Genomic DNA, 26,127 nt, shown 5'->3' on the forward strand with positions numbered 1-26,127 from the left:
AGTAGGTCTGGGAGTTGAGCTTCACGCCATCCTCAACCCAAAAAAGATCATCTTTGACGATACCAGCCAATACCAGTGCCCCACCTCCACCCTGCTGGTGACTGAGTCGAAGTGGAGCTCTCTGCCCTTTACTGATCCAGCCTCTGGCCCATCAAGAGTCACTCTCATTTCATCAGTCCATAAACCTTTGAAAAGTCAGTCTTAAGATATTTCTTGGCCCAGTCTTGACATTTTATCTTATGTTTCTTGTTCAAAAGTGGTAATTTTTCTGCCTTCCTTACCTTGGCCATGTCCCTGAGTATCGCACACCTTGTGCTTTTTGTTACTCCAGTAATGTTGCAGCTCTGAAATATGGCAAAACTGGTGGCTAATGGCATCTTGGCAGCTTCACACTTGATTTTCCTCAATTCATGGGCAGTTATTTTGCGCCTTTTTTGCCCAACACTCTTCGTGCAACCCTGTTGGCTATTTGCCATGAAACGCTTGATTGTTCGGTGATCACACTTCAAAAGTTTTGCAAGTTCAAGACTGCTGCATCCCTCTGCAAGACATCTCACAATTTTGGACTTTTCAGAGCCCGTCAAATCTCTCTTCTGACCCATTTTGGCAAAGGAAAGGAAGTTGCCTAATAATTAAGCACACCTTATATAGGGTTTTGATGTCATTAGACAACACCCCTCCTCATTAGAGATGCACATCACCTGATTTACTTAATTGGTAGTTGGCTCTCAAGCCTGAACAGCTTGGAGTATGACAACATGTATAAGTATCATGTGATCAAAATACAACTTGCCTAATAATTCTGCACACAGTGTATAAACTAAGGCCATTAAGGGGGTTATCTACAGCATTCTGGGAAAGGTAAGAGAGGCACGGCACCTGCGCACTGCAGTACTTTGCTCTGCCCTGAACAGGGCAGACAAAGTACGCCTGCGCAGGAGCCGCGGCAGGTAGAAAAGAAGAGGACGTCATCGTATGAAGATGGGAGGCACCGGACCCGGACCGCGACGCCCATCGGATTGGACTGAACTGGGACCGCCCCTGGGTGAGTATAATATAACTTGTTTTTCTTATCTTGCAGGTTACATCGGGGGCTTATCTACAGCATTACAGAAAGCTGTAGATAAGCTCCTGATGGCGGTGGCCACAGCTTATAGGTAAATTTTGGGGTGACAGATTCCCTTTAATGGTGTATGTATATATATATATAACCATAAGTAAACAAAAGCCACTGAGCTAAAAGGATTATATCTAGCGACTCCAAAGAATGCTCAAGTGGATGCTGAAAAAACAAGCAACCGATGTATAAAATTAGAGAAAAATGAGCGTGTATTAATCAGTTGGGGGTGTTCATTCAGCTAACCACTGCTAGCAGCTTACATTAAATAACATTCACAAAAACGAGATGAAAAACGCAAGTAACCTAATTTACTTAAGTGCAGAAGATATGCAACATCAAAAACTCATGCAAAGCATTTGTCTACTTTCATTGAGATTTACCTTGCCCTCTCCAAAGAGGTGTCGTAGGGTTGAGATGCCATAGGGCACCCTCAGAGGTCTTATGGAGGCCATGTCACAATGGGGAAAAGCTATTTTGGAGGCACAAGGCTAGAGAGTATGATGCAGGTGTCTTTAAAGCTATGGCTAAGTGGAGTAATAAACTTGGAATCCGTACAAGCCTTACGTAATGCCTGCCTTCAAATCCCCATTAATATGTCGTTGGAGGGAAGGAACTCGCTCTTTTCCAGCAGTGCAGCCATGGAATGTAGGAATTGCATCCAGAACTTGCAAGTGTGCAACAAAAGAGTTTATTTAACTCGCTGATATAGAGCCATTAATTCCACAGCGCTTTACAGACATTATCGGCACTGCCCCCATTGGGGCTCACAATCTAAATCCCCTCTCAGAATGTTTTTCAAGTGTGGGAGGAAACCAGACAACCCAGAGGAAACCCACACACATACAGGGAGAACATACAAACTCCTTGCAGATGTTGTCCTTGGTGGGATTTGAACTCAGCATTGCAGCCTTACAGGGCTGGGGTCCTAACTACTGAGCCGGTTCAGCTATTTTGGTTCCAGGATGGGTGTGACTTGGGGCAATGGAGCGAGGCAATGGATGGAATGGTGTAGCCACTTCTTAAATAAGAAGAACATGAATAGCTTGTGATGAGGTTTCAATGGATGAAAAAATATCAAGAGGGAAAAACTAACATTCTTACATAGTAGCCAACAACACCATATCTCAAACCCAAGCACCATCCACATGATCGTTATACATTTTTAAAACAGAAGTGGGGACAACTCTATGAAGTGGATTTTTAAGAATACAAGCCGGAAAGCTTTTGTTTGTAGCATGGTTATCTTCTTTGTTCTCTTAGAGAAAGAATTATGAAAAGAACCAGAATTAAGAGAATTCTGGGTACCAGAAGATAAAAAGATTATTTTTCCCTTCAAATATTCTACTTCCAAAGACAGGAAGGACTGTGAGATTTTTTGGGGGTAGAGTGATGTATAGTAGCCAGACCTGTAGAAGCGCTTGGATCAGCGCGAAACAGCTGTCGTCGTTCACCTGCTCACCTCCCGTCCATCTGCACTCCCTCGGACCGCAAGGCTGTATTTGTTCATGTTTTGAATAAAGAATTGGACCACAGATGGGTGAGTGCTGCCGCATTTTCTGTTCTGATCTACATGTTTGCATCTATCTTCCATGCGAGCACCCCCTATACTGAAGTCAGTCCGTCACCACTCACTGCTGCTGATCTGCCGGAAGAATGAAGGCTGTGCAGCTCACTTTTTCCTTTGTTTTTGATGTATAGTAGCAGTTAGCAGTTTCTCTAACACAGAAAGTAGCCATTGTTATTGGATCTTTAATTTCAAAAGAGAAAAAGGGAAGAGGACAAGGCAGCACATAACTGTCAGGGGTCTAATGGTGCTTGTGGGGTCATCCTTGGCACAAACCGTGACAATATTAGCTGTGGCAGAGGGGGCTACGTGATGGACCCAAACGGAAAAACCAGTACAGCTTACCTATTTTACTAGTACCCCTACCCGAGTGCCACCAGCATAATGGCTCAACTGTGTCAATAACCCTAGCTGAGATATGAGAGAGAAAACTGAAGTAACATTTACATAGTTTTTAAAAAAAATATTTTTAGAGGAGGAAAAATCCAACATAGTTTTCAAGAGAAATTCACATCCAAAATCCATCAAGTTTATTTTTTGAGTTGTTAAATTCAGATGCAGTTTTTGACATGATTTTAATTAGTGTTTTGAAGCATTTTATTTCCATGTCTTCCATTGCAGTCTTATAACTTTAGTGTCCAGTTTGGTGTGAAATCCAAGAATTGGATTAAAAAAAAAAACCAAAACCTTTTTTTTCTTTTTAAATCTTGTCAGAAAAATAGTATGAAGAGCAATGTGGATTTCCCATTCAAATCAATTACAAGCATATTTAACCCCTTAGTGACGGAGCCAAATTTTTGAAATCTGACTAGTGTCACTTTATGTGGTAATAACTCTGCAAAGCTTTAACAAATCCCAGTGATTGAGATTCTTTTTTCGTGACTCATTATACTTTATGATAATGGTAAATTTAGGTCAATATGTTTTGTGTTTATTTATAAAAAATATCAAACATTTGAGAAAAATGTTAAAAATTAGCAATTTTCAAACTTTGAATGATTATCCCTTTAATCCAGATGGTCATACCACAGCAAACCATTAATAAATAACATTTCCCACATGTCTCCTTTACATCAGTATCATTTGTAAAATGTTATTTTATTTTGTTAGCATTTTAAGAGGATTAAAAATGTAGCAATTTTTCATTTTTTCAAGGAAATTTAAAACATTTATTTTTTTAGGGACTTATCCATGTTTGAAGTGACTTTAGGGGTCTCATATATTGGGAAACCCCCAAACGTGATACCATTTTAAAAAAAGCACCCCGTGACATATTGAAAACTGCAGTCAGGTAGTTTATTAACTCTTCAGATGCTTTACAGGAATTAATGCAAAGTGGCCTGACAGAAATAAAAATGTGTATTTTTACCACCTAAATGCCTCTAACTTCTGAACAGATTACTACAGCAATCAGACTCTAAGGCCGCTATTTGGTCATGAATTGCCATGGCAAACATTAGGACCAGAAAATCATGATCTGAGGGCACCAATTTGGTTAAATAGGAAGCCCCCACACTCTGTTAACCATTTATAATGATGCAGTCACTATTGACAGCAGCATCTAAGGGGTTAAACAGAGTTGGACGGTGCAAACACTGATGCAGCAAGTTGTCAGCTATAGTGTACAGCCGGCAGCTCCTGGATTGTCACCTGTACGGGGATGCTATTCTCTTATATCTCAGGTCAGTTAAAAGACGTATTGGCTGTCATTAAGGGGTTGGGTATGATGTGCTGTTTTTTTGCTTGTTTGTTTTTTTATGTGGATTTCAGTTTGGGATCTGCTTTAAAATCCATAAAAGTATATGAACATATCCTAACATAAATTACCTATTCTTAGGATATAAATATCAAAGACTGACAGTCACTTCCAAACATAGAACTGGTGTGCACAGGTGCAAACTAAGAAGCCATCTCCATATATACCTAACAAATAAAGTTGCACTCCACCCATTAGCCTATGGGGCTTTTAATCAAGGCAGGATCCTACCTACCCATATAAATGTAGGCTATCCGCCCATGAGGAGTCATATTAAATTAGGTTCCCAGCAATGACGATCACCTTGCCACAGCTGCTGGGCATACAGGAATTTCATATATTTCATGTTTCCATGCTATAGTGCTGCAGAGTGAAACTTTGTTAGCTGTTCTTAGGATATGTTATTAATGTCTGGATGGGTGGGGGTTCAACACCTTGTATCCCCATATTTGAAGGGGAGCTATCTGCAGTACAAGGGAGCAGCCACTAGTGGGGGTGTCGGTTGTATCCTAAGAGTAGATCATCAATATCAAAATAATGGACAAAGTTCATTGAAAACAAGTCAGCAATTATATATCTAATATATAAAGCTGAATGTGTGTATGTCCAGGATTGGCATCTGTACCGTCGCAGCTACAGCCACAAAACTTTGTACAGTCACACGTCTGGACCCAGGGGAGATGACTTACAGGTATATCTAATATATAAAGGTGGGGGTGGGGGTGTGTGTGTGTGTGTGTGTGTGTATCCGGGATTGGCATCTGCACCGTCGCAGCTACAGCCACAAAATTTTGCAGTCACACGTCTGGACCCCGAGAGCGTTATAGGCTATGTTGTGAGGCGAAATTTTAACCCCACACGTTCCAATTCACCAAACAATTTTGCTCCTATCTACATAATGGGGAAAAAGTGAAAGGAAAAGTGTTGAAGGCAAATTGACAGCCAGGAGGAGATGGCATACAGGTATATACTATATACAGGGGAGATGATATACAGCTATATATTATACACAGGAGGAGATGACATACAGGTATATACTATATACAGGGGAGATGACATACATGTATATACTATATACAGGAGATGACATACACGTATATACTATATACAGGAGATGACATGCAGCTATATATTATATACAGAAGATGACACACAGATATATACTATATACAGGGGAGATGACTTACAGGTATATCTAATATATAAAGCTGTGTGTGTGTGTGTGTGTATCCGGGATTGGCATCTGCAACGTCGCAGCTACAGCCACAAAATTTTGCAGTCACACGTCTGGACCCTGAGAGTGTCATAGCCTATGTTGTGAGGCAAAATTTTAACCCCGCGCGTTCCAATTCACCAAACAATTTTGCCCCTATCTACATAATGGGGGAAAAAGTGAAAGGAAAAGTGTTGGAGGCAAATTGACAGCTGCCAGATGTGAACAAGGGGGACTTAAAGAGTGAGAGCGACGGCGCCAAAGAGTATATACCATACAGTTGCTAAGGTTGGGCCCCGACATGGGATACTTACCACACACGGGGATATGAACACACACACAAAATGCGCCACACACTACCACGTGCTTGAACACATATCGCTCTCAGCACACATTTCACCACACATACACCAACCTCGCCACATAAAAGTCGAAACACAAAAGTCGCCGCTCAAAAATCGCCACATGCAAAACTAGGCTCACGCAAAACTCGCCACACGTGCAAAACTCACCTCATGGAAAACTCGCCACACGTGGAAAAATTGCCACATGCACAAAAGATTCAACACATGCAAAAGGTGCCTCACACAAAACTTGCACATACTCAAAATGCACAACACATAAAACTTGCTGCACAAAACTTGCTACAATAACCTCTCACATTCAACTCGACACAAAAAATTGCTACACGCATGTCGCCACACAAAACTCATCTCACAAAAGTCGCTACATGTATGTCGCCACACGCAACTCAACACACACACAACTTGACACATGAAACTCGCCCTAAAACACACACAAGTCTGGTATTATCCTTCAAAAATAAAAATCTAAATTTATAAGCAGACAATCTACAAGAGCAACAAATGTACCATATAGGAAATACGGCAGCTGTCAGTCACATGACCTATTATGTGTATGTGTGAGCTAATATATGCTGCCATGGGGGAGGGCTTCCTGTGGATTTATCAGGCTGCCAATTTAGCTTACAAATACTGGGGTAAAAATACTGAGCAAATAACGTGTGAATGAGGTCTAATACAGGAGATGACATACAGGTATATACTATATACAGCAGGAGATGACACACACATATACTATATACAGGGGAGATGACATATAGGTACATACTACAGTTGTGGCCAAAAGTATTGACACCCCTGCAATTCTGTCAGATAATACTCAGTTGCTTCCTGAAAATGATTGCAAACACAAATTCTTTGTTATTATTATCTTCATTTAATTTGTCTTAAATGAAAAAAAAACACAAAAAGAATTGTCCTAAAGCCAAATTGGATATAATTCCACACGAAACATAAAAAAGGGGGTGGACAAAAGTATTGGCACTGTTCGAAAAATCATGTGATGCTTCTCTAATTTGTGTAATTAACAGCACCTGTAACTTACCTGTGGCACCTAACAGGTGTTGGCAATAACTAAATCACACTTGCAGCCAGTTGACATGGATTAAAGTTGACTCAACATCTTTCCTGTGTCCTTGTGTGTACCACATTGAGCATGGAGAAAAGAAAGAAGACCAAAGAACTGTCTGAGGACTTGAGAAACCAAATTGTGAGGAAGCATGAGCAATCTCAAGGCTACAAGTCCATCTCCAAAGACCTGAATGTTCCTGTGTCTACTGTGCGCAGTGTCATCAATAAGTTTAAAGCCCATGGCACTGTGGCTAACCTCCCTAAATGTGGACGGAAAAGAAAAATTGACAAGAGATTTCAACGCACGATTGTGCGGATGTTGGATAAAGAACCTCGACTAACATCCAAACAAGTTCAAGCTGCCCTGCCGTCCGAGGGTACAACAGTGTCAACCCGTACTATCTGTCGGCGTCTGAATGAAAAGGGACTGTATGGTAGGAGACCCAGGAAGACCCACTTCTTACCCCCAGACATAAAAAAGCCAGGCTGGAGTTTGCCAAAACTTACCTGAAAAAGCCTAAAACGTTTTGGAAGAATGTTCTCTGGTCAGAGATGAGACAAAAGTAGAGCTTTTTGGGCAAATGCATCAAGATAGAGTTTACAGGAGTAAAAAAGAGGCATTCAAAGAAAAGAACACGGTCCCTACAGTCAAACATTGCGGAGGTTCCCTGATATTTTGGGGTTGCTTTGCTGCCTCTGGCACAGGACTGCTTGACCATGTGCATGGCATTATGAAGTCTGAAGACTACCAACAATTTTTGCAGCATAATGTAGGGTCCAGTGTGAGAAAGCGGGGTCTCCCTCAGAGGTCATGGGTCTTCCAGCAGGACAATAACCCAAAATACACTTCAAAAAGCACTAGAAAATGGTTTGAGAGAAAGCACTGGAGACTTCTAAGGTGGCCAGCAATGAGTCCAGACCTGAATCCCATAGAACACCTGTGGAGAGATCTAAAAATGGCAGTTTGGAGAAGGCACCCTTCAAATATCAGGGACCTGTAGCAGTTTGCCAAAGAAGAATGGTCTAAAATTCCAGCAGAGCATTGTAAGAAACTCATTGACGGTTAGTGGAAGCGGTTGGTCGCAGTTATTTTGGCTAAAGGTTGTGCAACCAAGTATTAGGCTAAGGGTGCCATTACTTTTGTCTGGCCCATTTTTGGTGTTTTGCGTGAAATGATCAATGTTTTGCTTTTTGCTTCATTCTCTTTTGTGTTTTTTCATTTAAGACAAATTAAATGAAGATAATAATACCAAAGAATTTGTGATTGCAATCATTTTCAGGAAGAAAGTGAGTATTATCTGACAGAATTGCAGGGGTGTCAATACTTTTGGCCACAACTTTATATACAGGGAAGATGACACACATATATACTATATACAGGGGAGATGACACACAGGTATATATCATATACAGGAGGAGAAGACACACATATATACTATATACAGGGGAGATGACATACAGGTATATACTATATACAGGAGATGACACAGGTATATACTATATACAGGAGGAGATGACACACACATTTATACTATATACAAGGGAGATGACACAGGTATATACTATATACAGGAGGAGATGACACACTGGTATATACAGGGGAGATGACATACAGGTTCATACTATCTACAGGGAAGATCACACACGGGTACATACTATATACAGGGGAGATCACACAGATATATACTATATACAGGAGGAGATGACACGTATATACTATATACAGGAGGGGATGACATACAGGTACATACTATATACAAGAGATGACAGGTATATACTATATACAGGAGCAGATGACACAGAGGTATATACTATATACAGGAGGAGATGACACATGCGTATATACAATATACAGGAGGAGATGACATACAGCAGGTAAATACTATTTACAGGGGAGATGACATACAGGTATATACAATATACAGGAGATGACATACAGGTGTATACTATATATAAGGGAGATGACAAACATGTATATACTGAGGGGAAAATGAGAGGTGAGGTGAAAATGAGGGGTGTGAGGTGAAAATGAAAAGGTGCGAGTGCAAAATGAGAGGAGTGAGGGAAAATAGTGGAGTGATCGGAAAATGACAGATGTGAGGTCAAAATGACAAGTGTTAGGGGGAATGAGAGGAGTGAGGGGGGAATGAGAGGTGTAAGGGAGAAAATGAGAGATGTGAGGGGGAAAATGAGAGACGTGATGGGAAAATAAGAGAAGTGAGGTGCTATAACTAACCACAGATATTTACTGTGCCCAGGCAACGCCGGGCTCTTCAGCTAGTATATGTATAAAATGTAAGTATTTTTGATTACCATGGGAGAGATTTCTAGCCATGGTCTGACCTGAGTGGGTTACCGAGAGGTTACTCTGCAGGGAGGGGGCAAGGTGAGCTATGACCTTCACAAATTATGTATAGTGTGATCCTGTTGTATCAAAATTCTGCCTAAGATAACATTGAGATAGATAATGAAATGTGATCTCTACTAAATACATGAGATATCAATCTATTGTAAAGCCGGCCATACAGAGGAGATAGCTATCGGCAGACAGCCACCTCTCTTGACTTCCCTCACATGAAAGCACTTGGCTTAGCCAAGAGTTCAGGTATTTTCAACAGGGAGGGGGTGAGAAGCTGCTTATCCCCTCTAAAAAAAAAAGGTATTATAAATCCCACTGATCGATTCTCTTCTCCTCAACAGGAGAATCAGGAGGCCAACTTTTACCTAATGTAAATAGGGGCCTTAAGGCTACTTTCACACTGGCGTTTTTTGCCAGACGTCGCAATGCGTCGTTTATGGCAAAAAACGCATCCTGCAAAGTTGTTTGCAGGATGCGTTTTTGCCCCATAGATTAACATTAGCGACGCATTGCGACGCTTTGCCACACGTCGCAACCGTCGTGCGACGGTTGCGCCGTGTTGTGGCGGACCGCCGGGAGCAAAAAACGTTACATGTAACGCCCCCACCTCCCCGCACCTCACAATGGGGCAGCGGATGCGCCGGAGAAATGCATCCGCTGCACCCGTTGTGCAGTGCGTCAAACACTAGCGTCGGAATCTCTGCCCGACGCATTGCGAAGGGGAGATTCCGACGCTAGTGTGAAAGTAGCCTTAGTTTCAAATAACCAGAGTGAAAAGTGCAACATTTGAGAATTTGTTTCAAAATATTGATTGTGACATGGCAAAACATTAACAAGAAATGAGGAAGAGAGTCATGCTGACTGTAGTTCTGAGAGCGGCTACTTACTCAACCCTCGTTTTCTACACCGTTGAAAATAATCAGCAAGAAGAGAAAAAAATGTTTAATTGAGTAGAAAAATAGTAGTTTCTTTATCATAATAAAATATTACTTTGTACATAATAAGTAAAATTCGTGAATTGTCCGAGCAGCACTAATCATAGCAGTAACATCATAATTTTAGTTGGTTTTATCTTCAAGCAGCAAATTTCTGGAAATCAACTGAAGCTTCTGTTTGGTCTCCCAGTGTTCCACAGCGGAGGCAGGAAAGTATGGTGACGTTTTCAAATTGTTTAAATCCTATAAAAAAAAGGGAGATAGAAAGCACTATTCTGGTAAAGATAATTATAAGCACTTGACATCTACTGGACAATCTAGAGAATTTTGATAATTTATGAAGTCCTTGCCCAATCTTGGACGTAATGGCTAATAGCAATATAGATCCCTTCTTGGGTCATTAGACATGAGATTCTGTCGAGGATCTTGCTGCATTCTTCAGCTATCTAAAGCTTAAAATAATGAGACACTGTTGGCCTATAATACACACTTAAGCTGCAAAGTCGGTTTGTTATATCATACACAAGCATGCCAGTACAAACAATACATCTGAGTGGGTAAAACACCATCTATTTATATAAATGCCTTGTAATGTTTTCATTTCCTGTTCTGTCCAGATGTCACCGTATCCCAGAATTCCATGCGGAGGAAGTTCACAGACCGCCATATTGGGACACCAGTGATGAGTGACTCAATATGGAAATTGCTGCTGGTACTAACTTATTGCGTGGTACTACCAGCGGAACAACGTCGCACCACACACACACTCCATAAGCCGTACGCACCACACACACTCACACCATACCTCCCAACTTTTGAAGAAGGCAAAGAGGGACAAAGGTAGCAGCGCACGCAGTGTCAAATTTTAGGCCACACCCCTGATCCCAACCATTTCACAACTAGTCACACCTATATACACACCCCAACCACACGAATTTAGCACTGCTGATCACACTGCTTCATAAACAATAATTATAAACAGAAAAAAATATGGCCACACTGTGCTCCATACTGTATAATGGCCACACATGATGCTCAATATTGTATAATGGCCACACATGATGCTGCGTACAGTATAATGGCCACACAGTGTTCCATACTGTATAATGGCCACACATGATGCTGCGCACAGTATAATGGCCACACAGTGCTCCATACTGTATAATGGCCACACATGATGCAGCGCACAGTATAATGGCCACACATGATGCTCCATACTGTATAATGGCCACAGTGCTCCATACTGTATAATGGCCCAACATGATGCTCCATACCGTATAATGGCTACACAGTGCTCCATACTGTATAATGGCCACACAGTGCTCCATACTGTATAATGGCCCCACATGATGCTCCATACTGTATAATGGCCACACAGTGCTCCATACCGTATAATGGCCACACAGTGCTCCATACTGTATAACGGCCACACAGTGCTCCATACCGTATAATGGCCGCACAGTGCTCCATACTGTATAATGGCCACACAGTGCTCCATACTGTATAATGACCACAGTGCTCCATACTGTATAATGGCTCCACATGATGCTCCATACTGTATAATGGCCACACAGTGCTCCATACGTATAATGGCCACACAGTGCTCCCTACTGTATAATGGCCACACAGTGCTCCATACTGTATAATGGCCCCACATGATGCTCCATACGGTATAATGGCCCCACATGATGCTGCATACTGTATAATGGCCCCACATGATGCTGCATATTGAATAATGGCCCCACATTATGCTGCATACTGTATAATGGCCTCACAGGACAATGCCAGTGTACAGTAGGGGCTGTAGATGTGTCCTAGCAGCTCTGCTTACAATGCAGGCAAAGATTTCACCACCTGTCGCTATCCACACTACACTGCTGCCTCACAGATCCTGCACATTGCAATGTAGCCCAGGTCTGCGAACTCTGCATGCACTCAGACAGCACCACTATCTACTGGCTCCACTCCATAGCTGCTGTAATATATATACGATATATATATATAGCCGTATATGTAGCCGTTTTTTCCGGAGCCCATGACAGCACACCTGAGAGAGGGGATCCACCCAGTCAGGACAGGAAACCTACTGAAATAAAATGGCGGTACCTGTCCCTCGCTTCAGTTGGTTTTCAGAGCATGAGAGGCCCCCTTGGTTAGTTCACATGGCAATCTACCACCACATTATAATAATAACAAAAAAACACCCAATTAAAAGTGCTCACCAAAGGGTGAAAAAGAAGGGAGGGAATATACAGGTGCTGTCATGGGCTCCGGAAAAACCGGCTACCGGTAAGTAACCTTGGTGTTTTCCCGTCTCCCATGACAGCACACCTGAGAGATTTTTGGAGAAAGGAACACCTTAGGGAGGGACCACCGCTTGCAGCACCCTTCTACCAAAGGTAAGGTCAGTAGAGGAAGATAAATTCAGTCGGTAGACGGTGAGGACCAGGTAGCGGCCTTACATATCTGATCAATCGATATCTCTGCTTTTTCAGCCCAGGAAGTAGCCACGGCCCTGGTGGAGTGAGCCTTGATGCCTTCAGGGATCGGAACGCCACATGCAGCATAGGATAAGCTAATGGCCTCCCTAATCCATCTGGCAATAGTACCTTTGGACACCCCATGACCTTTCCTGCTACCCTGGAAAGCTACAAATAGAGACTGATCTTTCCTCCACTGACTGGTTAAGGATATGTACTGTAACATAGACCTCCTTACATCAAGAGTATGAAACCTTTCCTCACCTGGATTTCTAGGATTAACACGAAATGAGGGTAATTCAATCTCCTGACTCCTATGAAATTTAAGAACTACCTTAGGTAGATAAGCCGGATCTGGTCTGAGAACCACCCTGTCGTCATATATCTGAGTGTATGGAGGACAAACGGACAGGGCTTGCAAGTCACTCACCCTACGTATGGATGTTAAAGCTACCAACAGCACTGTTTTTAGAGTGAGAAATTTTACCGATAACTCTTGCAAAGGCTCAAAAGGACTTTTAGTTAGAGCATCTAAAACCAGATTTAAATCCCAGGGAGGAATTTTCTGAATTACTACAGGTCTAGACCTACTACATGATTTAATGAAACGGGCTACCCACTTATTGGAGGCTAAATTACAATGATATAAAGCTCCTAACGCTGACACTTTAACTTTAAGCGTATTGGTTGCCAACCCTAATTGTAAGCCTGCTTGTAGAAACTCTATAATAGCACCCACAGGAGCCTCATCCGACATAGGTTGTCCTAAAAACTCTAGAAATCTCTTCCATGTCCTACCATAAATTCTCGATGTAATCGGCTTCCTACTTCTCAACAGGGTGGAGACTAGCCCTGACGAGAACCCCTGTCGGCTTAGTAATGCCCTCTCAAATTCCAGGCTGCCAGATGGAAGCCATTCACTTTAGAGTGGCATACTGGTCCCTGGGTAAGCAGGTCCGGAACCTCTGGTAGGATCCATGGATCGGTTACCGACATTTGTCTTAGGAGAGAAAACCATGGTCTTTTCGGCCAAAATGGAGCAATCAGAATCACTCTTGCCTGCTCCATTCTGATCTTCCTTACTACTACCAGAATTAATGCTATCGGTGGAAACACGTAAGCGAGGCTGAACTTCCACGGTATTTAAAGGGCATCTACTGCAACCGGGTTCCCCCTCGGGTCTAACGAGCAGAACCTCTTCACCTTCCTGTTGTGAAGCGTGGCAAATAAGTCTATTACCGGTTTGCCCCAGGCCTGCACTATTTGTTGGAATACCCTGGGATTCAGCGACCATTCTCCCTGTCTTAGCTTTTTGCGACTTAAGTAGTCCGCTTTCGTGTTTTCGACCCCCTTTATGTGCAGAGCTGTGAGGGACAGTAGGTGAGATTCTGCCAATTGAAGAAGCACAGATGTTGCCCCCATAAGGGAAAGGGACCTCGTTCCCCCTTAATGGTTGATATAGGCTACTACTGCGTGATTGTCGGACATAACTCTGGTATGACGACCCTGAAGGATAGGAAGGAAATGTCTTACTGCCCTTTCTACAGCCCATAACTCTTTTATGTTGGATGTCTGATGTGTTTCTGTATGGGACCAGGATCCTTGTATTGAAAGTGTCCCTAGATGTGCACCCCACCCTGTACCACTCGTGTCCGTTGTGATCACGTTTTCTATCGGAGTTAGCCACTGAACCCCTGAGCTCAAGTGATCCCTTACTGACCAGACTAGGGAATCTCTGACGCCTACTGAAAGGTGAATTTTTCCCTCCAAACGCCCTTCTAACAATCTTTGTGTTGACAGGACCTCCCACTGTAATTGCCTCAGGTGAAACTGTGCCCATTTTACAGTGGGAATACAGGATGTTAGTGACCCTAGCAGGGACATCGCCTTCCTCAGTGTAATTACAGGCTGATGTATCGCCAATTCCACAAGACTTTGTATTTTGGATACCTTGCTCTCTGGCAGGAGACAGAGTTGGCGCGTGGATTCCAGAACCAACCCCAGGAAGGACTGAACTTTCTCTGGTGTTAATCTCGACTTGGCTGCTAGGGTCATAGTCACATCTTCTATTTGTGCAAGACAGTGATCCACTGATCTGCCTATTACAAGGAAGTTGTCTAGGTACGGAACAATGACTATGTCCTGGGAACGGAGGAAGGACATGACCTCTGACATTAATTTTGTAAATATTCTTGGCGCTATCGATAGACCAAATGGAAGAGCAGCATACTGGTATTGTTTGAGTTGCCCTTGGACAAACACTGCTACCCTCAGAAATTTTTGATAGTCCCGATGAATTGGGACATGGTAGTAAGCGTCTTTTAAGTCTATAGCTGCCATGAAGCAGTCCGGGAACAGCATCTATATCGCTGAGTTTACCGACTCCATCTTGAAGGAGTAATTTATTATTGACCGATTGAGTTTTCTTAATAATAATAATTAATAATAGTTGATAGTTGATAATAGTCCTTAGCGAGCCATCTGGTTTTCGTATCAAAAAGAGAAGGGAATAAAAACCTTCTCCCTCTTCTTCTTTTAGAACTAGCCCCAATACCTCTGTTTCCAGAGCTAGCTGTTCCTCCGGAAGTTTTCTGTGTGGTGTCAACACAAAAGTCTGTCTGTTTCTAGTGTGGTGAAGCCTCTGACCGATTTGACGAGGAAGGGCGCTGATGTGGTGAATTGGTCCTCTGCGGCTGTTGAGGCCTTTCAGGAGCTTAAACGTCGTTTTACTTCTGCCCCAGTGTTGCGTCAGCCAGATGATTCCCTCCCTTTTCAGGTTGAGGTTGATGCTTCTGAGATTGGGGCAGGGGCCGTTTTGTCTCAGAGAAATTCTGATGGCTCTTTGATGAAACCATGTGCCTTCTTCTCCAGAAAATTTTCGTTTTCTGAGCGTAATTATGATGTCGGCAATCGGGAGTTGTTGGCTATGAAGTGGGCATTTGAGGAGTGGCGACATTGGCTTGAGGGAGCCAAGCATCGCGTGGTGGTCTTGACTGATCACAAGAATCTGATTTACCTCGAGTCTGCTAAGCGGTTGAATCCTAGACAGGCTCGGTGGTCTTTGTTTTTCTCACGTTTTGATTTTGTGGTCTCGTATATTCCTGGATCTAAGAATGTGAAGGCTGATGCCCTTTCTAGGAGTTTTTTGCCTGATTCTCCGGGAGTTCTTGAGCCGGCTGGGATCCTCAAGGAGGGGGTGATTCTTTCTGCCATCTCCCCTGATTTACGGCGGGTACTTCAGGAGTTTCAAGCTGATAAACCTGACCGCTGTCCTGTGGGGAAATTGTTTGTCCCTGATAGATGGACTAGTAGGGTAATTTCTGAGGTTCATTGTTAGGTGTTGGCTGGTCACCCTGGGATTTTCGGTACCAGAGATTTGGTGGCTAGGTCCTTTTGGTGGCCTTCCTTGTCGCGGGATGTGCGTTCGTTTGTGCAGTCCTGTGGGACCTGTGCTCGGGCTAAGCCTTGCTGTTCCCGTGCCAGCGGGTTGCTTTTGCCTTTGCCTATTCCTGAGAGGCCCTGGACGCATATTTCCATGGAATTTATTTCTGATCTTCCAGTTTCTCAGAAGATGTCTGTAATCTGGGTGGTTTGTGACCGGTTTTCTAAGATGGTCCATTTGGTGCCGTTGCCTAAGTTGCCTTCCTCTTCTGATTTGGTTCCATTATTTTTTCAGAATGTGGTTCGTTTGCATGGTATTCCGGAGAATATTGTGTCTGACAGAGGTTCCCAGTTCGTTTCTAGGTTTTGGCGGTCCTTTTGTGCTAGAATGGGCATTGATTTGTCTTTTTCTTCTGCATTCCATCCTCAGACTAATGGCCAAACGGAGCGAACCAATCAGACCTTGGAGACCTATTTGAGATGCTTCGTGTCTGCTGATCAGGATGATTGGGTGACCTTTTTGCCGTTGGCCGAGTTTGCCCTTAATAATCGGGCTAGTTCGGCTACCTTGGTTTCACCTTTTTTTTGTAACTTTGGTTTTCATCCTCGTTTTCCTTCAGGGCAGCTTGAGCCTTCTGACTGTCCTGGTGTGGATTCCGTGGTGGACAGGTTGCGGCAAATTTGGACTCATGTAGTGGACAATTTGACGTTGTCTCAGGAGAAGGCTCAGCGTTTTGCTAACAGTCATCGGTGTATTAGTCCCCGGCTTCGTGTTGGGGATTTGGTCTGGTTGTCTTCTCGTCATGTTCCTATGAAGGTTTCTTCCCCTAAGTTCAAGCCTCGCTTTATTGTCTTTTCGTTTGGCCCTTCCAGCTTCCTTTTCCATTCATAATGTGTTCCATAGATCCTTGTTGCGGAGATATGTGGTACCTATGGTTCCCTCCGTTGATCCTCCTGCTCCGGTGTTGGTTGAGGGGGAATTGAAATATGTGGTAGAGAAGATTTTGGATTCTCGTTTTTCGAGGCGGAAGCTTCAGTATCTGGTCAAGTGGAAGGGTTATGGCCAGGAGGATAATTCTTGGGTTGTTGCCTCCGATGTTCATGCTCCCGATTTGGTTCATGCTTTCCATTTGGCTCGTCCTGATCGGCCTGGGAGCTCTGGTGAGGGTTCGGTGACCCCTCCTCAAGGGGGGGTACTGTTGTGAGTTCCGTTCTGGAGCTCCCTCCTGGGGTTGCTAATGGTATTTTTGTGAGTTCTGCCCTTGGGCTCCCTCTGGTGGTTTCGAGTGGAACTGCTGCTCCGTTAGGTGGCTGTAGCAGCTGCCTTCACTAATCGCCTTGCCTGGGTTTGTTATTTAAACCTGCTCTGGGCTTTAGTCCTTGCCTGCTGTTAATGTTCTTGGTTGGATTTGTTTCTTCCCTTGGATTTCTCATATGGCCAGTCCTTGTCTGCAAAAGATAAGTTTTGCTAGTTTTGTTTGTCCATTTGTTTGGACTCTATTGCTTTGCATTTTGTCTCTTTTGTCCAGCTTGTCACTATGTCTTATTCAGGCTAGCTGGAAGCTCTGGGAAAGCAGATTTGCCCCTCCACACCGTGAGTCGGTGTGGAGTTCATTTTTGTAAACTCTGCGTGGATTTTGTAGTTTTTTATACTGACCGCACAGTATCCTTTGCGCTCTGTCTATCTAGTTTAGTTTTGGCCTCCCTTTGCTGAATTCTCATTTAATTTCTGTGTTCGTCATTTCCCTCTCCTTTCACAGTCAATATTTGTGGGGGGCTGTCTTTTCTTTTGGGGGTTTCTCTGAGGCAAGATAGCTTTCCATTTCCTTCTTTAGGGGTAGTTATATCTGAGGCTGTGACGAGGTGTCTAGGGAGTGTCAGGAACATCCCACGGCTATTTCTAGTTGTGTTGTTAGGATTAGGGACTGTGGTCAGTAAAGATACCAGCTTCTCAGAGCTTGTTCCATGTTGCATTTTAGCCACCAGGTCATTTCAGTGTGGCCTCTTAACCACCAGGTCATAACAGCAAATACCCCGAAACAGCTGTTTGTGGATGATACCATGTTTTAGCATAGGTGGTTTTCCTTTTTGGATGCTGCCGTTCCCGTGGTTGTTCCTTCCCGGTGAAAGACCTGGCTATCTATTGCTTGCGTTGAGAAACACGTGATGGTGTCTCTGCGGCTTTTCTACATACCTTCTCAAAGATAGTCAGGAAAGCCTCAAAGTCATAGTCCAGAGCAATTTTCTCCAAGGCCTCCTGTATTGTTCGCCTCACACAGCTTTGATTGGTAGGAGGTGCAGTTTCTCTGGCACATTCAGTTTCTGTAAAGAAAGCCATCTCCTGCTGAGACTGCTTTTGTTGCTACTGCTGCTGCTGCAGACTGTACTGGACCAATTGCCTAATAAGCTCCTCCATGCTTTCAGACCATGGTTGCAACGATGTAGCTGCTTTTACCCATGATATCCATTTCTCAGACTGCAAACACCAGTGTCCCTTGATGCTTCTGCCCGCATTCTCCACCAATTGGCACAGACTTTTAACATATCACACACAGAAGTGTGTTTATTTCCACAGATTGTACAGTACTGAAAACAAAACCATACACATAAAATCCCTAGCCTTGTCAGGCACTAACTAAACAATATAGACCCTAGCTATTCAAACACCACTGAGCTATCCCCAGTTTAGTCATACATAAAACCGCAATAGTTCATAGCAACCAGTGATTCTTGCAGTTTGGTACACACAACCTCTGCAGTCTCTTCTCAATGAGATTCTTGCTTGTTACTATCCAACCCAACAGCCTGTGCTCAGCTTTCACCAGTTGACCAGCCTGTGCAGTCCCTTCGCAAAGAGATTCTGCCCTCTTTGTCTCCAGCTCCAACACAACCGAGCAAGCTCAGCTTCCCACAGTTGACTGGCCAGCGTGAACACATGGCCTGGCTCTAGACATAGCTGTCAAGGTGCACCAAATCAGACCTGTAATTGCCAAGATTTAACTCCTGGCCTACCTGGCTTTGCTACAAATTATGATTTGTCTTTTTTTGCACGTTCGTTATTTTCCATTTTCAGAAAAGAATAGACCTATAAAATATGCCATGTATAATTACATCATATCTTTTTCAGATTTCTTTTCTGAATAAGCTGTCCTGTGTGTATATATGAGGAATATCAGGATATTATATGACTTGTAATTTTTATTTTTTTTTACAGTTTTTTCTTTGCTGGATCCAATTTTCAGCTATCGTTGAGCTAGTGAGTGAACACTAGTTGCTATGATGCCCACAAAGACAGAGGAATTCTCGTCTTTCTCTGTGGCATATGAAAAAAGAAGCATGCAGCAGCAGCATGAAGAAAATGGTACAGTAGTACTGTTCATTATGGCTGTGAATCCAGCTCTAGAGTGAGCTAATATAGTTACTTGACGCTGCAGCTCCAGGTGCATGTGTCTCCTTAAATCTATATATGTCTGGCTATCTCTCACTGTGCCAAGTGCTCTCACTTCTACTCCCATCTCCATTTCTTGATAAAGATTGGTTTTAGCTGTTTGTTTTTTGGAAGGCAAGTGTAGAAAGCAGGGGATAATGTGGCTTATATGTGTAGAGGGAAGCAGAGTTCTCTAATAATATAAATTACAAGGTTTCTTATATTTGCTAATTGTATTGATGTATGAAAAGTTTGTAGAAACAACAGTGACCATTTAATTAGGTCAAGAAGGTCTTACTTGTTCAGAGCCTTCATTAGCAGCTCTTAAACTGATCTCCGTGTCCGACTTGACTTGCTGTAGCTTCTGAACTCTGCTTTCCAGTTCCTAATAGGGAGATAGGTTTTATGCCATCATATGTTGTGTGAATGTGTTTGGCATCCTAGGATTACAATATTTTATTACCTTACACCTTTGCTCCAGCTTTTGTCTGTATGTTACCTCTTCCTCCAGCTGACTCTGTACGTTAGGTTCTTTTGCATCCTGTGATGCGGCTGCATTAATCTCTTTGCGCATGTGGTCTACTTCAGTCATAAACTCTTGAATGCGCTTACACTAATTAAAAAACAGTAATTCCTCTTTGTACAATTTTCAAGGTATATATCAAGATACATTTGGACAAGGTGTCAGTTTTACGCATTATTAACCATTGCACTGCTCTCACCTGTTCATTATTGTTCTTCTCATAAGATTCCTTCATATTCTTCATACGTTTCAGCTCAGCCTCTAGATCCTGAATTATCACACACAAGAATTTAAATTCAACATCATACAATTTATTAAATGAAGACGAAAACTGTAAAAAACAACAACCCACAAACGTGTAGATAATGTCCCAATTGGGTACACCTTGCCGCGGTGAGACAGCTTTATGCTTTATGATTAAAAAAAATCAAAAACAGTGTTTACGAAGTACCCTATGTTAATTGTTTAGTGGACTTGCTTTTTACTTCTTTATTTTCATTAGGGTATATGCACATATTGGTTTTTCCTTGGTTTTGTTTGTTTCCATGGCCAGTGTGAACATGCCTTTACATCATGCATGTTTTAAAGGGAACCTGTCACCCCGAAAATCGCGGGTGAGGTAAGCCCACCGGCATCAGGGGCTTATCTACAGCACTCTTTAATGCTGTAGATAAGCCCCCGATGTTACCTGAAAGAGGAGAAAAAGACGTTAGATTATACTCACCCAGGGGCGGTCCCGCTGCTGGTCCGGTCGGATGGGCGTCTCTGGTCCACTGCGGCGCCTCCCATCTTCATTCCAAGACGTCCTCTTCTGATCTTCAGCCACAGCTCCGGCGCAGGCGTACTTTGTCTGCCCTGTTGAGGGCAGAACAAAGTACTGCAGTGCGCAGGCGCCGGAAAGGTCAAAGAGGCCCGGCGCCTGCGCACTGCAGTACTTTGCTCTGCCCTCAACAGGGCAGACAAAGTACGCCTGTGCCGTGGCTGAAGATCAGAAGAGGACGTCTTGGAATGAAGATGGGAGGCGCCACAGCGGACCAGAGACACCCATGCGACCGGACCAGCAGCGGGACCGCCCCTGGGTGAGTATAATATAACGTCTTTTTCTCCTCTTTCAGGTAACATCGGGGGCTTATCTACAGCATTACAGAATGCTGTAGATAAGCCCCTGATGCCGCTGGGCTTACCTCACCCGCGATTTTTGGGGTGACAGGTTCCCTTTAAAGTCATACTCCGGCTCAGTTTTCTGTTTCTTTTTTTTTCCTTATGTTAAACTAAATGTATGGGCATAAAGGAGAAGTTCTCCTGGTTTAATAGGCACCTTCACTGTACAAATCTGTAGCCTAGTAGTTCTTTAATTATCTCTAGAAGTTTGTGTGTATTTTACTGAAGCCCGCCAAGGACCGTGCCGATGCAAAATTTAAAACAGTAATAAGATACAGGAGGCAATCTAGGGGCCGGAGCACAGCCGAAGACCCTATCCACAGTCAAACCCACTGTCCTGTCCCCATGCATGAACACCTTATTGCACACAAGCTTCAAAAGATAATTAAAGAACAACCAAGCTGCAGATACCTACCATAAATGTGCTCATTAAACCAGCTGAACAGCTCCTTTATTCCCATACCTTTTGTTTAACATGCCTGATCCAGATGACAAGTTCTCTTTAAGTAGTTTCCTAGGATATGCTGTAAATACGTGATCAGTGGGGGCGTTACCACAAGGACCTCCACTAGAACAGTTGGGACACAGTCCTTTTCGTATCCTTACTAGTCCTACTACTAGCTACTTCCATAGCTTGGTATTCATGTTTGCTGTGGCTACTTCATTCTCATGCTTGTTGAGATCCACAAATCACACAGTAAACACCTTCTAGAAACCCTGACGAAGAAGGACGCAGTTCCTTTGAAACGCATTGGTACTCCTTTGGTCCCAGTGATGCTCCGTAGCCCCTGTGACGTCACACGCTAGGCACCTCCGCCGGCCATCTTTCTCCCACACTCGCATCCAGGGACGCCACCGGTCGGGGCTTTCCCTGGCTCTGCGTAGCTTCCCTGCAGCGCCACAGTGCGGCAGCTGTTCTGTACTCGCCTGCCCGCATCCTCATCCGGTAGCTACACGTCGGGTGCCCCACCGCAGGACCGGACGAGTAAATCTACCTCTGGTTTCGCTACACCTGCACCCCGGTGAGTCTCTGCCTATGCATCAGTCATTTTGTGTGCACACGCCTTATATTGTTTCATCCTATAGCATACAGAGTTTCTCTATTCTTATCCTACCTGGGGACACTGTATTGACTTTGATTGACAGTCACTTGATGTAGCTTGCAGGAGCTAATATACAAGGTCAGCATTAATCCATTGCGGGCCTTTTACACTACTAGCCACGTTGCATTGGTAGTCATTTTGTATGGTTTGCAGAATACAACAAGCACGTCAGCATTAACCCAATGTGGGCTCTCTAGACTATCATTCATCCCCCCTTTCAGGTAATATATAGTTTGGGGATTCTCCCACTAGATCCCAACAGGGTGATCCACATCATTTACATATTTCTCACTGTGCACACTTGTTTTGGAGCTCTCATTCCCTCAAGCGCGGTTTTGTTTTTTTATTGCTACCTTCTAGAAATATGCCATCAATTTACTGTTGGAGAACCGGCTTAAGATTTTAAAAAGGTAAGAGTGTTAAAAAAAATATATATATATATATATATATATATATATATATATATATATATATATATATATATATATATATATATATATACACACACATTCAGAATTGGACAAAAGGATCTGCTTATTCTCTCCTCAAACAGTGGCTGCCCATGAGCTGTCTCGTATTGTAGGCTACCTTTAACTGGAAAGAACTGCAGTGTCAGACACAAGGTGGTTTGGTTCTTTTTTCTTATTTTGGACCTCTCATTTAAAGCAGACAAAGTAATCTTATGGCCACACCAAACTGGAGACAGCGTGACTATATCAATGCACGCAACAGTTTATGTAAGAAGAATAAAAAAATATTTCCACTTTTCCATGTAGAAAAGTATCAGTAAACTACCTTGGTTGCAGCCAGTGGAAACTTCATACTCTAATAGAGTGACTCCTGTTGGGGACGACGCATGCCAAACTCAATGGTTATGTGGGTATTGTTAATGTAAAATCAATTTTGTTGGAAGGGCCACATAAAAATCCCACCACAGAATGTCAAACTACTTGAACCTCCAGCTGTAATCTCTAGAGAAGCCTGGTACCAAATCCAGCGCCACCACATAAGAAAGGAAGCAATGATAAACGTCCTGAATAAAGGTACCGTCACACATAGCGACGCTGCAGCGATACCGACAACGATCCGGATCGCTGCAGCGTCGCTGTTTGGTCGCTGGAGAGCTGTCACACAGACAGCTCTCCAGCGACCAACGATCCCGAGGTCCCCGGTAACCAGGGTAAACATCGGGTAACTAAGCGCAGGTCCGCGCTTAGTAACCCGATGTTTACCCTGGTTACCATCCTAAAAAGTAAAAAAACAAACGCTACATACTTACCTACCGCTGTCTGTCCTCGGCGCTCTGCTTCTCTGGTCTGGCTGTGAGCGCCGGGCAGCCAGAAAGCAGAGCGGTGACGTCACCGCTCTGCTTTCCGGCTGACCGACGCTCACAGCCAGAGCAGGAGGAGAGCAGAGCACAGCGCTGGAGGACAGAAGGCTGTAGGTAAGTATGTACTGTTTGTTTTTTTACTTTTAGGATGGTAACCAGGGTAAACATCGGGTTACTAAGCGTGGCCCTGCGCTTAGTTACCCGATGTTTACCCTGGTTACCAGCGAAGACATCGCTGAATCGGTGTCACACACGCCGATTCAGCGATGTCTACGGGGAGTCCAGCGACGAAATAAAGTTCTGGACTTTCTTCCCCGACCAGCGATCTCCCAGCAGGGGCCTGATCGCTGCTGCCTGTCACACTGGACGATATCGCTAGCGAGGACGCTGCAACGTCACGGATCGCTAGCGATATCGTCTAGTGTGACGGTACCTTTAGGGGCACCCTTTCCCTAATAGGAAACTTGTAAAAAACTTGTAAAAAAAAACAGGTAAGAGCATTTAAAAGGTGATGAGAAGCCCAGATCAGTTAAGATATCTGCAGCGCTGGGCGTGCTTTGGGCAAAGAATAGTAGAAAAGAGGAGGCGTGTATTAAAACCCTCATGATGAATAGCGTATGAGAGCAAGGAAAAAGCAGACAGAATAGCGAGGATCTATAGTTCCTACAGTTATTCTGCTGGCTGCTGTTACAGTTCTGGTTTTTCTTATTATTCCACAGACAGTGCATACAATATAAGCATGTAACTCACTTGTATTCGCTCACTCTGCTTTCTGACCCCTTGGCTCTCTATGTGAGATTTCAGCTGTATTTTCAGGTTGTGAATAAGGTCTTTTTGGTGTAAGGTCTCCTTCTCCAGCATTGACTCCCTGTTCCTCAGTTCTCGGTTTGTCCTTGAAAGCTCCGTTGATTTTGCGGTAACAGAGTCTAATGCTTTCTTCAGCTGTGTGGTATATAATAGAATAAAGGCAAAGATTAGATCACCTCTCACTGACAATGAGATTTGCTTGAAACAGGAATATAAGTGGCGGCTTGTTCAATGGTTTATAGTACCGTAGAATTACTGGTTTCAAACATACTCACAGATCACACCTCTCAGAATAAAAAAAATCTATGACTATTCTTTGATTTTCACAAATAAATCTGCATTAAAAAAATCATTATTTTCCTACATAAATGCAAATTGGCTGTAAAAAGGGGGCTTTGAGTCCAGTGTGGAGAATAGATGAGTACAATACAATGCAAAGGTTTTAGGAAAGCATGGAAAAAATGCTGAAAATTAAGAATGTTTTCAAAAATAGAAATATTAAAGGGTTTGTCCCCTTTCAGAAAAGATTTGTTACCACCTGCAGTTTGTCATAAAATAAAGCGAACTGCTCTCTACTCACCGTCACCAGGTCCTGTGCAGAGTCTCTTATGCTGCTTCTGGTGTCTGATTTGTCTGGGCCGCCGACATCACGTCAACAGCATGGTAGCCATTCAGTGAGCTCTGAAGGGGTCGTTCCATCTACATGAGCCGAGCTGCTGAGCTCCCTGAATGGCTGCACTGGCCCCGGGGACGGTGAATAAAGAGCTGTTATTTTAGAACAAACTGCAGTCAAAGAAACAATTTCTGAAAGAGGACAACCCCTTTAATACATTATTTTTTAATAAATTATTAATTTAAACTGCAGAGTGAATTAACAAAAAAGAAATGAAAAGTAAATCAAATTTTGGTGTGAACACCCTTTGCCTTCAGAACAGCATCAGTTCTGCTAGATACAGCTGCCCCAAATTTTTGAAGGAACTTGGCAGGGAGGTTGTTCCCATCATCTAAGAGAACTAACCATTAATGGCAATTAATCGTGTTCTCAATGGTGAGAAATACAGACAGATACTTATCCATCATGGAATACCATCAGGCTCCAAATTCATCTTGCAGCAAGACAAAGACCCCAAATATATAGCTAATATCATCAAGATCTTCAACATAAAGAACAAAGTCCTGGAAGTGACGTTATGGGCTCCATAGACCCATCGAGTCTCTCTAAGGCAAGGTTCACATAGTGTTTGCCATACGTTCAGGGGTTCCATTGGGGCTCAAGTCCAAACACTCACAAAACGGGATTTGGGTGTATGCTCCGACAGGGCAAATGACTATAATGATGTAGACGGGGTCACAGTGTGTTCTGTTGTGCATCATTTTTGTCCGGTAGCGCCTTTGACGGAAGGCATTAAGATGTAGTTGACTGTCTTGCTGCTGCCGCCACAGCAGTTAAGGATGCCCAACAGAACACACGGTGACTCGGTGTACATCAGTATAGTGAATAGCCCCCGTCGGCACATACACTCAAATCCCGTGTT

At 43.4% G+C, this 26,127-nt stretch overlaps 1 protein-coding gene across 4 annotated transcripts in view; it reads right to left on the reverse strand.

Moving 5' to 3' along the window:
- Positions 1 to 10,372: 10,372 nt before the first annotated feature.
- CCDC150 (coiled-coil domain containing 150) overlaps positions 10,373 to 26,127 on the reverse strand; it is a 162,776-nt gene continuing 147,021 nt past the window's right edge. For 3 of the 4 annotated variants that reach the window (XM_069726963.1, XM_069726966.1, XM_069726965.1), the window contains 5 exons: positions 24,536 to 24,727; positions 20,391 to 20,459; positions 20,132 to 20,281; positions 19,967 to 20,053; positions 10,373 to 10,623 (listed from right to left, as the gene is read on the reverse strand). In XM_069726963.1, the coding sequence (XP_069583064.1) occupies positions 10,504 to 10,623; positions 19,967 to 20,053; positions 20,132 to 20,281; positions 20,391 to 20,459; positions 24,536 to 24,727 (618 nt within the window). In that variant the 3' untranslated portion in view covers positions 10,373 to 10,503. The remainder of the gene's footprint in view (positions 10,624 to 19,966; positions 20,054 to 20,131; positions 20,282 to 20,390; positions 20,460 to 24,535; positions 24,728 to 26,127) is intronic. The other variant, XM_069726967.1, reaches the window with a different exon arrangement.

This window comes from Ranitomeya imitator, chromosome 5 (genome assembly GCF_032444005.1).
Source record: "Ranitomeya imitator isolate aRanImi1 chromosome 5, aRanImi1.pri, whole genome shotgun sequence".
NCBI classification, from domain to species: Eukaryota; Metazoa; Chordata; class Amphibia; order Anura; family Dendrobatidae; genus Ranitomeya; species Ranitomeya imitator.